The sequence below is a fragment of the Cygnus olor genome, chromosome 5 (genome assembly GCF_009769625.2).
Source record: "Cygnus olor isolate bCygOlo1 chromosome 5, bCygOlo1.pri.v2, whole genome shotgun sequence".
Taxonomy (NCBI): Eukaryota; Metazoa; Chordata; class Aves; order Anseriformes; family Anatidae; genus Cygnus; species Cygnus olor.
The window spans coordinates 9,161,780-9,174,781 of record NC_049173.1 but is presented as its reverse complement, the minus strand read 5'-3'; the positions used below and the strand labels follow the sequence as shown (position 1 = coordinate 9,174,781).

The 13,002-nt window shown below is 45.0% G+C and overlaps 1 protein-coding gene across 9 annotated transcripts in view; it reads left to right on the top strand.

Annotated features, from left to right (window-relative positions):
• The first annotated feature begins 8,159 nt into the window (after window positions 1-8,159).
• The window catches only part of CEP170B (centrosomal protein 170B), a 54,788-nt gene continuing 49,945 nt past the window's right edge, over window positions 8,160-13,002 (top strand). For 6 of the 9 annotated variants that reach the window (XM_040557969.1, XM_040557965.1, XM_040557964.1 and 3 more), the window contains exons 1-3: window positions 8,160-8,238; window positions 8,515-8,672; window positions 9,364-9,499. In XM_040557969.1, the coding sequence (XP_040413903.1) occupies window positions 9,395-9,499 (105 nt within the window). In that variant the 5' untranslated portion in view covers window positions 8,160-8,238; window positions 8,515-8,672; window positions 9,364-9,394. The remainder of the gene's footprint in view (window positions 8,239-8,514; window positions 8,673-9,363; window positions 9,500-13,002) is intronic. The other 3 variants (XM_040557967.1, XM_040557961.1, XM_040557959.1) reach the window with 2 other exon arrangements.

The following is a 13,002-nucleotide window of genomic DNA, read 5'->3' as shown; positions in this document are numbered from 1 at the left end:
TTCTGTGACTGTCCAACACCTAGCGATACAGTCCTCAGCATTTTCTTGCTCTCCTTGCATTTTCTTTCACTCCTGTTTTTTTTTTTTTTTTTTTTCCTGACAGCTCAGTCTCAAAGTAGACCACTTGGATGACCTCTTCATGGCATCTCTGTGCTGTGTTGGCTCCTCTGCTCTCCACCACGTGTTTGAACGGATGCATATGCAAACCCAGGTACTGAGAACTGTCTAGTGTTAAAATGCAGCTTGGAAAAGATAACCCTTGAGAGTGAATGAGAACTTAAGACAGAATACAGTGCTAATGAATGCCTCTCTGTTTAAATTCAACTCACAGCAAGTGGGCGGAAAGCTCTACTACATCTCTTTAAGATCCCAAGAGGAGAAATCTGGCCTACAGCTGCTAGTGGCAGGCAAAATGCGGCTAGACGTGACTGAGATGGTGACGTGACGTGGAGAAGGCTCTGCTCTGTGATGCAGTGCAGGAGCTATTCTGCTTGTCCCAGTGCAGAAAGGGTGGCTATGGCCCCCTTAGCGAGGTTTAGTAGCAGCCTTTCCAGCCTCTCCTCTGGAAAGGAGAAGCAGTTTGGTTGATGGCTGTATCCCCCTCTAAACCTCCTCTGAGAGCTTCTACACCTCCAATATTATATCTGGCCAGTGAACTACAACAAGGCCCTGTGCCAGATGGATTAGTTCAGAGTTGTTTCTCCTAAACAGCAAATGCAATGCATCCCCAAACACACTGATACTAACAACGCCAGTGAGATGGTGCAGGTACCTCCCAGCAGGCACCCATCCCACGTGTCAGGTATTGAAAGGGCCCAGAATTTTATTCAACTCAAAAAATATTGCAGCCCAGTGAAACTCGGCAGAGGTAAGAGGTATTCTGGACAATTTAAACAAATAGCCCATGTACGTAGAAATACACACTTGCTTCAAGTTCTGCAGATAACCAACACTGTGGTACCTCTGGTTCTTGTTCAGATGTCACTTCGCCTTCTTCAATCCTTTAGCTCACATACCCACAACTCGTTTTCAGGAGCTAGCTTTGCCATCATGAAAATACCCTGGAACTTGCACTCTTGTGTCACCTAGGCTAGCTCAGGAGTGTTTAAATGGTACGACAATCTGTGCCCAGCTTACCTTAGTTTGTGTTAGTAGGAATCGCTGTTTGCCTGAAACAGATGAAGCTTCTGCTTACAAAATCTTTGGTGAAAAGGACAGCCCTGAGCATGTGTGTGCAGTTAGCTAGCATGCATACTTTGCAAGGTTTTAAGATGATTTAATGAATGTGGAGCGCACGGGAGTTCATGCACCTGCTGACTAAAGAAGATTATTCTAAAGTATACTGAAGCTTTTATGAATCTGTAAGGAAAAAAAAAAAAAAAAAAAAAAGAAAGTAATTACTTATGAAAGTAATGAATCTGCTACTCCTCCATCTTGAAAATGCTGCTTTGAAGATCTCCTTCTGGTGACTTTCATTCTTTTGTTGGTGCTCCTAATCCAACTGTTTCCCCCAAAGAAAAAAAATAGTGCTCTGATGACTTCTTTTAAAATGCTTGGCAAGCACATAAATCTCCAACCAATGGCTTGTACGCTATAAATAATTAAAGCTGCCCACCCTGTTGACCCTGTGGAAGCAGGCTGGCTCGTCCTGACACTCGATGACCTTTTCATCCATATTCACATTATTGTTCCACGCCATTCTCAAGTGAAGGAAATGCAATGCTGAAGATCAATACAGCAGAATACAGTTTAAACTTCTACAGGACAGAAAATGGTTGAATCTCCAAGTAAATTATTCCCTGCAGGCCCGTAAATTAAGATCTTTCTCTCCCTATAAGACCTTCACCTCTACAGTGGATGTTACTGTAGACATATCCTTCAATTTAAAGGGAACTGTGATTTTTAAAAATATCTGTTAAATTTTTCATCAAAGCTTTCCATCTTACAGCTAAAAACTAGTGCAATAGCATGCAACAAACCAAGAACAGAGTTTCAAGCAGAACTGACATTTTCATTAAACGTGAATGGTACAACCTAGTATTGGTCAGCACAGCAAACACTTTTGGCTCTGGAGATGTTAAATAACAACGACTCCTCTAGAGATGCAGAGGTCAGTTGTAACCTAAATTCTCCCTTCTTTATCGGCCTTACTTATAAGGCTAAAAAAGAGTTCAACAATCTTGGTTTTCAGGTAAAATACATTAATTGGATAAAAATGTACAGGAATGGTTTCTCTTTTTTTTCATGAGGTCTCATTCATTCACTTGTTGCCTACTTTCCAAGTCTGGTTTTAACAAGTCTCTTAGGCAAGGAAGAAATGTGTGCAGTTGATAAATCAGTGAGCTCCTGCTGAATGGCAATCTCATTTTTCCTTAAACTGATACTTAAATTCAAATCAGGGTTTTTATTCCCTTCATAAATATCAATCACATCACCTCCATGAGCTAAATACCAAGAAGATTTTTCTACAAAGTCCTGAAATTTATCCAGTGGGAGAAGTTCCATGACACATCCTCTGAACTAGAAACTGTCGGGACACAACAGTTCAGGATCGTCTGCGTGGAACAGAGGTGGTTACTGGAGCAAAACTGCTTAAGGAAATCTTGCATCTGCAGTATTCAAGCAAATATTTCTGCCTTACCATTAAAATCATAACCCCAGAGGAATGGGGGAAGGAATTTGTTCATGTTTTGGAGGGCAAGGTACAGCCTTCTGGCCATGCATGCTGCGTTGAGTTCTTCAGGCCACGTGAAATCATTTTTCTTTTCAAATATGCTTACATCCTTTTTCATAAGAAATATGCACATACACGAATATTAATTGAACGAATAAGAGAAAAGAAACTGAAATGGAGATGATCTCAAGCTGCCCATTGTTCCCATTCTCCCACACAGGAGTCCTCAAAACCCTGCTGCTTCTCTTATGAAACCAATCAACTTTCCCTGAGAAGCGATTTCTTTAAATGTGATATCGAAACAGCTCCGACTTGCCATGAGGTGATTCCTATTTAAGATGCCACACCACACAACCATGTATCACCTGACCCAATCTCATCAGACAGCACGACATCATCGTTGCTGAGCTTTTACTAATTAAAAATGCCAAATATAAGATCACTTAAGCATATGTTTTAATTCTTTCAGGAAAGTTTTATACCACACAAATCCTAGATGAGACATTCTGACAGTGTTCACACTCCACTCTTTTATTGCACTGATATTTCTTCTTGCCCCCCCCTCCCCCTCAGAGTTATGAGGGTTGTAAATTGAACATAGCTCTATGATTTAAGCTACATAATAAAAAGAAAATAATTTTTGCAGCATAGCAGGGGAATAAAACAGGATGACGGGAGAAGGCCACGCCGCACATTATGAAAAGAAGTGTTAACGCATATAAGGTTTTATTTTAGTAAATTCCATAGTACTAAAATTAAATGTCGTGTTGGTACTTGGGACTATGCTGTGGGTGAAAAAATACAGGAAAAACTCTCCTGGTATAAGGCAAGGAAGCCAAACTGAAGCCATTTTGAGCAATACTACTATGCTCCTGCTAAGAATCTGTCTCTGTAGCTCTTTAATAAATGGGTTAAAAATACAAGCGTTGTAAAAATCCGTCTTTTAGAACCGTCCAAATTAGGGGCCTGTCCCAGTCAGACTGCATGTCTGCAAACGTTTATCCAAGTGAATAACCGTGCAGATGAATGGTCTTATTGTTTTTCAGTCGACTAGGCAGGATCGGGGCCTGTTGCTGGCTCTACAGAAGAAGGGAATGTTGGCAAACAGCACAATCGATATATCTGGCAGAGCAAAGGATTGATACTTAGAGAGGAGGAGCAGATTTGCTTTGCTCTTGCTGATACAAATCACGATTCAGCAACGTCGTTACACCAGCGTAGCTAAAAGGAAGATAAACCTCCATACCCTGACAAATACCCAGCAATTAAAAAATAAATCAACCAATAAGAAACGACAAAAAATCAAGGGAGAGATTTTTCAAAATGGCACTTGAAAAGCACATATCCAGAAGGTGGATGATTTGCATTTTATGGTGAGCCAGCTCCAACTGATTGCCCGGAATTAGTGATGAAAAGCTTTGGTCGTAGGCCCTATAGGAAAGGGGACTTTTTGTTGGCAGGCAATAGTGCTATTAGCTGCATCAAGGACACAGGTTCAGACCTGCAGTGTCCTCTTGCAAAAGCCCACAGATCTTTGCTGCTCGCCTTAAAAATCAACACGGGAATTCTGATCCAAAGGGAGAATGCTGCAAGCATGGGCCAGGTGCGCATCCATCTCCCTGCAGCAGGGCCTGAAGAACTGTCCTTGCTGCAATTTCTGCTTTCTGGAAGAGAAAGACATCACAGGGAGGCAGAATCCATCCGAGTGAAGAAGGGGGTTAAGAAAGCCTGCATGACCTACTTGTGAACCTTTCCTGATGCATCTCAAAGTCAGTTAGTGAAGGGCAAATGGAATAATTCCAGGGAACAGCGCCTGATGACTCTTTTTGGAGTGCCTTTGATGCAAAGCAGCCAGGAATTCACAAGCTGCACACGTGCCTGTGATTAAATGTGAATGCAGCTACGTGTACCTGATTTCAGGCGGCATGCTACGGGTTTCTGTGGCAGAGTTCCCCTAGAAATCCTGTATATCTTTACTTACTTGCTACCCATCATATGAATATCTAAGCAATATTTTTTTTTTTCCTTTCCTTTCTTTTTTTTTTTTTTTTTTCTTTCCCTTAGCTCATGCACAGGGAAAGCTGCCATTCTGGGGGGAAGCGGGGAAGCTGCACAGTGTATCTGGATCAGGCTGTGATCAGCCTGGAACAGAAGCCTCTTCTGCAGCAAGATGCAGCAAGATGCTTCGTGTTCAGGAACTCTGACAAGTCTCTTTTACGTCAGAGTCTGGCAGAAAGGGCTTGATTTAATTCAGTTCCTCTGGGGATGGTAGGATCTTTGTTTTGAAGCAGAGAGCTGAAGTCGTCCTGGTTCAGGATAGCTATGGGCTCAGAGTGTCAGACAAAAGTAAAGCAGACGATTTGTATCCAGATTCATCAGCTGTGGATACAGAAATCTGGTTTTCCTATATGCCCGTGACCTGCTGTTATTCTTCTGCCTGGACATTTTATCTCACCTTCGCTCTCCTTGTTTACCGGGCATATGAGCACTTTGGGACAGGGACTGGTCCTTACAATGTGCATCTGCACAGTGTATGGTACGATGAACCTCCTGTAACTTGGGTTGTGCAGGTTCACACAGCCAGAGGCATGTCCCTTGTAGTTGAAGGTGACAGCACTATAGATGAAAATAGAGAGATTTGCATGATAAGCACCCTCTGTTGCAAACTTAGCGCATGAGCTAGATTGTGCTGCTGCTGCTCTCAACTTCTTGAGGTCCTTCCTGGGCCTTCCCTCCTCTCTGTGTCCTTGGTGTGCATGCCCTGAGGCAGTACTTGTTTCCCCGGTGAAACTGGAGGTGGACTGGACACAAGGATTAATGATGCTGTTTGCTAAAAGCACTGAAGAACACAGGCAATTTAATTGTTGGGATATAGGTAACATTCCCCCTGCTTAAAGAACAGGGTTGAGATCATTGTATTACTGCTGACTGGAGAAGTTTAAAACAGCCACTACACCCAAATGAAAGCTGCTGGATTTTATGTTCAATGTGCAACTTGGCCCAGTCCTGCCCCTGTGTAATTACTTGAGTATCCTCAATGCCTGCCATCACTTAACTTCACTCAATGCCTCCTCTGTATTTTCTCCTCTTCACCATCTCTCTTCCATTCCTTTCTCCTTGAAACTTCCCTCTCAGTCAGTTATACTGTCATTTCTAAATCTCTTCTTCAAGTACATCTTTCCCGAGTTGTGTCTGTGCTAATCTGTCACACCGAGATAACCGGTGATAAGATAAACAGTGGTTTAAAGACACTACTAGTATCATATTTTCACAGGCAGTCATGTGTTTGGTCAGTGTTTGGTTTAAACTAAAGCAACCCATGTGTTGCAAAGGCTGCCAACAGGGCTTGTTCTGATAGCAAAAAAAAAGTGAAAATCAAAGTACGGCAGTGCAACGACTTCTCCTTCCCACAGATACCCTCTCTGGAATGGGATTTAGAGATGACAGTGTGACACCAGGCTATTCTTCAACCCCTGTTGCCCATACACTACTTTGGGAGGTGTGAAGAAAAAAAGAGAAGGAAAGACTGCCCTTATTAGCTTCTTTATTCCCTTTAGATCACTGGAATAAAATAAGGAGGCTGTAATGCAGCCTAGCGTCTTGGCCTAACTGCACCTTCAATCAGGTCAGAAGACACGTGGTGCAAACAGGGACTATTTTTCTTCGCTATAAATAGTGAAGTACTGACTGCTCTGATAAATACACATATATAAGTGCATGGTAAAACCAAGCTTAAGCTAAAGCAATCACTAACCTTTTTATAGTCATAAACTCATAACAAAGATTTGCCTAGATGGCAGGCTTGTACAAAGAAGTAAATTATCCTACTTTCTTCTAGCAGTATAGAGATATTCTACAGAGCAGACTCTCTAGATGTAGTTCTGAGAGACGTGAATTTTATTTATAAAAACCTAAACTATAGGTCAGTTAAATTGATAATAAAACACGACTCAACTACAGAATGAATTGGAAAATAGGGCAGAAGTCCATTTTTATTTATCAAGGTTTTAAACTACTTTATGCCAGTGGTCAATGCAAAAGCCTTTAAAATGCCCCAGAAGCGAGCACCGGTCACTCCGTCCTCCTGCCTGGCACCCCAGGGATGCAGTGTGCAGCAAGGGTGTGGTGCTCCTCTCCGAGGGGATAGCAAGAGCATTCCAATAAAACACAAATGCTGCAGTCTCAGCCAGCTTTTAAGCCTTTGAAGATAATCACACCTTGAAATTGCCCCGGGGCATGATGTATTTGCCAGAGAAGAACTCAAATGTTGATTAAAGAAGGCAATAATACTAGTAATTAAATACTAATGAAGTCCTACTGCTCTTCAGAAAGAGGAGGGCAGGTTTTTTTTACCCCCTTCTGGTTCTGCCCATGCTCACTTTAATGATCCTGTGATTCTACTTTGCCCTCCCTGGTTCTCAGGCCTTGCAGGGGATGGCCATTCCTGCTCCTCTGTCCAGAGGATCAGCCCCACTGCCACCCATGCTGTAGGCCAGGAGTAAGTCCATGGAGTGATGCTGATGTAGGACTGTCCTCAGTAATCGGTGTACTGCACCTATGGTTTCCATATAATCAGACATTATCGAGGAAAACACTGAAGCCAAAATTCTAAAAGGCAGCACTTAAGACATCTAGGGAAGCTCCTGCAGGTTACTGAGAAATGATATTCAGAAATAAACATAGAGCATTTAAATGCAAAGGCGCCTTTTTCGGCTGGAAGATAAGCCTGGGGAAATATCACTGTGATCTTGCCATCTTTTTTATGTTTTTTTCTTAGCAGCCTGTGCCAGCTGGAGTCAGAGAGCTGGTGTGTAGCTGTTACTGCCTCCAGTTCCAGTGAGAAAAGAAGTGGTTATTGAGCTTCACACTTGGTGCTCTTCAGTAATTTCCTGGTTACCTGTCCTACAAGAGGACCTGAGGAAGGCATGCTGAAGACCTTTTCAACCTAAACCCAGCAGAGGATGTGGGAGAAAGGGCTGGTGATATGAACCCAGTGATTGTGGAGGTAGTGACTCCTGCCCTATGACCTCAAACTCGCGTGTTCGGCCTGGAAAGGCCGGGGACAACCACTGCTGTGTCAGGGAGGTGTCACGAAGCCCCATTTGTGTTCCATGAACCCCTTTGAGAGCCTGAAATGAAGGGCGCCATACAAGATCATTACTTGTATGTTGTTTTTACACTCAGACCATCGCCCAGTAAACCCACCAGGCTCTAGGGCTCACACCTGCTGCCTGGGGCCTCAGCGGGGGATAAGATTTGGGGGCCAAAAGCGCTGAAACACACCAAAAGCCTGTGGGGAAGAAGGGCTGGGTGTGCCTGAGGCTTTGTGAGGAGGCTGCGGGGGGCACCCACGAGGGGTGGGGGCGGTGGGGGCAGCGGGGGTAGCCCCGGGGACCCCCCGGCACCCCCAGGCTCGCCGCTTGGGGGAAAATGGAGCAGGGCCGGGTGCCTTGGGGCCGCCTCCTGACGTCGGGAACCTGCCGTGCGCGGGGGCGGAGCGGGGCGGGCGGAGCCGGCTGGAGGGGCGAGGCGCCCGGCCTGCCGCCGCGCCGGGGCCCGAGCAGGTAGGGGGGCGGCGGCGGCGGCGGGGACCGAGGGGGGACCGTGGGGAAAGCCCCCCGGTGGGACCCCGGGCAGGGAGCGGGGAGCGGGGCGAGGCCGCAGCCCGGTGCCGGGAGGCCCCGGCCGCCTTTGCCCAGGTGCTTTGTTGGGGGGCGGCCGCGCCGCGTTCCCCCCCGCTCCGCAGCCCGGTGCCGCCGGGGGTGGAGGGCTCGGAGCCCCTCTTCGGAGCGCAGTGCGGGAGAGGCCCCGCAGCCCGCTGCCCTTTCTCCTTCCCTCAGGCCGAGACGGGAGGAGAAAATGCGAGATTGCGAGAGGAGGAGGAGGAGGAGGAGGAGAGCCAGCAGGGCTGCGCCCCGCGCCGCCGGCCCGTAGCAGCGCCAGCAGCCAGGTGTGGCCGCAGAGGGACGGGAGGTGCCGCGGGCCGTCGCCCTCCGAGGTACGGGCTGCTTCTGCCTCTGCCTCCTGCGGGGGAAGGGCGTTTGTGGGCCGGGATCCCCCTCTGGGGTCCGCTAGACCCTCCCGTCCAGGGCAGCGCTTTATTTACGTGTCTTTATTCCTGTGTTTTTACCGGATCGCGCATGGGGGGGGGGGGCGTTGTGGGTTTATCTGCCTGCGGGTGGGCTGAGCGATCCGCAGGCTGAGCAGTCTGCCGTGACCGCGCCTGGGAGGTTACGGGTTCAGCCGTCACCTTCCCGATGCTCTCCTCCGGGGCTCTGAGGATGGGGGAGGCGTGAGCTGTGCTAGCAGCCCGGAAATGTTCTGGAAAAGATCTACGCTTTTGCCTTTTTTTTTTTTTTTTTTTTAACCGTATTCAGCCATTGGATTCAGCTGCTTGCTTCATTTCTGAGATAATGCTCCTTTTCTTAACCACCCCCTAGTCTTACTCTGCTGTGGGTGTAGTTCCAGGGTTGCAGAGCCGTGGCTCCTACCTGTGGCAGCTCCTGGGGCGCGCCTCACCCCTGCTCGTTGCCACAAAAAATTTAACGTGAACACAGTGCAAGGAGCAGCACAGGGTCCCATGGCTCGGGAAAATTTGGGAACTGCAGCTCCGCACTGCAATACTTACGTACATCATTAATAGCTCACTATGTGCCCCTTAATTTTTTTTTTTTTTTTTTCATGTTTAGGATGTGTAGAGATTAAGTGCCAAGCGCCAAAATGAGCGTGACTTCGTGGTTCTTGGTGAGCAGCACTGGCATTCGCCATCGGCTCCCTCGGGAGATGATATTTGTTGGCAGAGATGACTGTGAACTGATGCTCCAGGTAACGTGCCTTTTTTGTTTTCCTATTTATCTGAAGATGTAGTAGATGTGAATGCAGTGCTGGGGATCTGTAGAGATAGCTAATGCTTTCTTCAAATGACATCTTTTAAAACAAACTTCCTCTTTTATGTCAAGTCTGCGGTTCCCACAAAGACTTAATATGTTCAGGAAAGTGCAAGTGAGGTTTCCTGCAAACAGCTATGTCATCAGATGGGTAGGAGCTGTGCTGGTGGGAGATTAATCAAATCGAACAGATTACCTATCTTGATGCTGCTAGAAGTATTAAACCAAGACATACAGTTCTGTCCTGATCTGCAACTGTTTAAACTACTGTTTTTGTAGCATGTGATTTGGAGGGTAGCAGCATTTTGTTTACCTATTTTTCCCTTTACTCTAAGCGTGATTATATTGTCAGTGCTTGTATCCCTCATTTATTCATTTTTGTGTGGTTGGTTGGTTTGTGTATGTGTTTGTTTATTTTTGTCATGGTAGGAAACACTGATCTTTAGCAGAGTAATGCTGGCTCTTTTGGTGGGGTGACTCTTGTCACTTGACTTTTGGTGTCCTCTTATTTCCAAAGTAATTGTGTTACTTGGGCAAACTTGCAGCTTGCGTTAGTGCCTTCCATACCAGCATGTCTCTTTGCTGGACCTAATCCAACGTTTCTGAAGTGTTGACTGTGGTCTGATGTTTGACAGAATAATGTAATGGATGTCACTCCAAACAAATTGAACTGGAATTTTGCAAAGAGCTGACAAGAGCGGTTTAGCTCAGGACTTTATAGACGCTTAGAATTCAATTAGTGTTTCTGCTAGATACGTGCATGAATACTTAAATGCAAAAAAAAAGTTTGACTGCACCTACCTGCTCCCCTTTTGCCTGTTTAGAAATGTGGCAGAAGGTTCTCTTGATCATCCATAAAGCCCACGTGCCCATTGATGTCAACATTAGGAAGCCGCATGCACAATGGGGCCTTCCTCCCCTGTAGTTTTCACTGCTAGTGTGGTAGCAGCCATCGCCTAAATGTTTTGCTAATGTTCTTCCAGGCAGGCTGTGTTTGTAGCTACTGCAGGGATTTTATAAGATATGTTAGCAGGAGGTCTGTTTAGGGGGGTGGGAGCTCTTGTTGTACAAGCTGTACTTAGAAGACAGTTTGTTAAGGTGTTAGCTAGCTGTAATAAAATGTTAGTGTCCACAAAAGGAGAGCTTGCAGTGTTCGTACTGCTCGGCTAGCTAGAAGTGAATGAAATGGCTTTGCTAAAGTGGTAGAGCTTGAAGCATGCTCTGGTTCAACAGCAGGTTGTTTGTTTGGGTTTTCCTGTGAATTACGCTATCATTTATTTCATGTTCCTACATGTCTGACTGGTGAGATATGTAATGGTGAGACATTAATAATGTCCTAATATTTTCCATAAGTCTGTGTTTGCTCAAACCCCTGATTGCTGTATTCCCTTTTGACTTAAAGGGAGAAAATGTATACAGTGTTCTTGATTTTTCTAAAATGGCCTGAGCTTTAGGGAGCGCATCTTAATATGTTTTGAAGGTACTTGAGGTTTTTTTTATGGTCAGGGTTCAGCACTGCGAGAATCCCAAGTCTCAAGTTGTGCACCTGAACATACAAGTGCCCAAATATCAGTCATCCCTAAAGTGCGTTGCTTATTTCTCTGGTTATTCAAGGGATTAATTGGATAGTGTGGATTGTGAACCACTCCGTACCACATGGAGTGTTTCATGCTTCTTTGCAAGTCTGAGCTGGCTTGTCGGTGTTGCATGCGGACCGGCAACCTTGTGACGCTGTACGTTTGTCACGCTCTTTTCTACAGGGTAAAGAAATTGGGATTCCTGGAGGAGTCAGCAGTATCTCTGAGAGGGATGCAGTTGTATTTGGGGGCTTGTAGGTGGTGATGGTTCAAAACCTCCTTAATTTTTCAGACTGAAGGCTCTGGGTTGTCGGTAAAATCCAGCTGTTTCTGTTCAGGGGCTGAATTACACGTGACCCTTTATTAATATCTCAGTTTATTGTCTCCAGTAATAAAGCTTTTTCTGAGATCACATGAATGGTCTCATTTTGAACAGCACAGCACATTATTTTCCTAGCCGTTTGCTTATAAAGATGTTTGCCAGAGCTAACTTGGGCTCCAAACGACATGACTGTAGTAAGACTCAGTGCAGAAGGGAGACTGCAAGCACACACTTGATATCCAAGCAAAGTTGTGTGTGAGCAGATGGAGGATGAGATCTAAAATTAGACTTTTTTTTTTTCCTTCTGTGACTGTCCGTGTCACAAAATTGTTGTGCAGACTGGCACAATCATTTGTCTTGGGGAAAGCTTAAGGAGCAGGGAGGTTATCAGAGCAGATGGACAGAGCTCTCGTGGCAGTGTTTGTACCTGTAATATTCCTGCGGTGTTGACACTGAAACTGTGTGTTCACTGCACAGTTATTCTGTATATGTATATTTCAAGAAGCTGGCATTTAATCCTCTCAAGTGCACAATTGGGAACAGACTGGCATTGTCTGGGGAGAGAACTGGATGACCTGGTCATTTTTTTCATCTCTAAGATTATTTCTGCTTAGTGATTTCATTGTGATACAGTTTGTGGTCCCCTGTTGAGACCTCGTGTATTAGTGTGCAAACATACAGCACAGACATAAGCTGTCCTTGTCCTGGAGAGCTTGCAGTCTTGCCTTTCACATTTTACAGTTTTAGGAGCATCTCGTCTTTAGACGTTTTCTTGGCTGCGTTGCCTCAAGGTATCAGATCCCTAAACAGCAAAAAATGTCTTTGCCACCAAACAATCAAGCCTTAGTTTCCCCTGTGTTTACTTACTTCATACAGGTACTAGATTTGCTTTCTAGTTAACAAAGAGGTTAAGAAAACCAGAGTCTTCAAGCTTAAAATTAAGTAGATTTGATAGTGGGGAAACAACCTGCCTTGAAATCCTCTATACCTACTAAGAGGATTAGAAATATTTTAAATATTTTAACAGCATTGTAAAGCTCCTAGTACAAGAAAATGTGAGATTTACATTGGGTTTGAACATTAGGGCTTGGGAGGCAATGCCGTGCAGTGTAATTTGGTGTGTGCACAGTGTTAAATGTAGCAAGGGCTCCATTCTGCCCTGTTTCTGATAACAGTACTTGATTCCCTTTGTATTCATTGGCTCCCTTCAGATAAGGCAACAGCAGGAGTGTGGACACCCAAACCTTCACTAATGTGCACTAGCATGTTTTTACATGAAGCTTGATGGTGGTAGGAAATAGTTCTCTGAGCGTGTTTACTTTTTTCTTTATCTCTTTTTTTTTTTTTTCCACCCAGGAGTAAGATTTTATTTTTTTTGTTGTGTTGACACTGTAGAATGGAGTAACTTCTTCCCCCGCCAACATTTTTCCTGGGAAACATAATTGCCGTTTTTATCAGCTTTGATCACTCGCTTAATGTGATGGGTATTTACTCAGGCTACATAAACATTTTGCAAATTCCAAAATTTCACTTAACCATTTA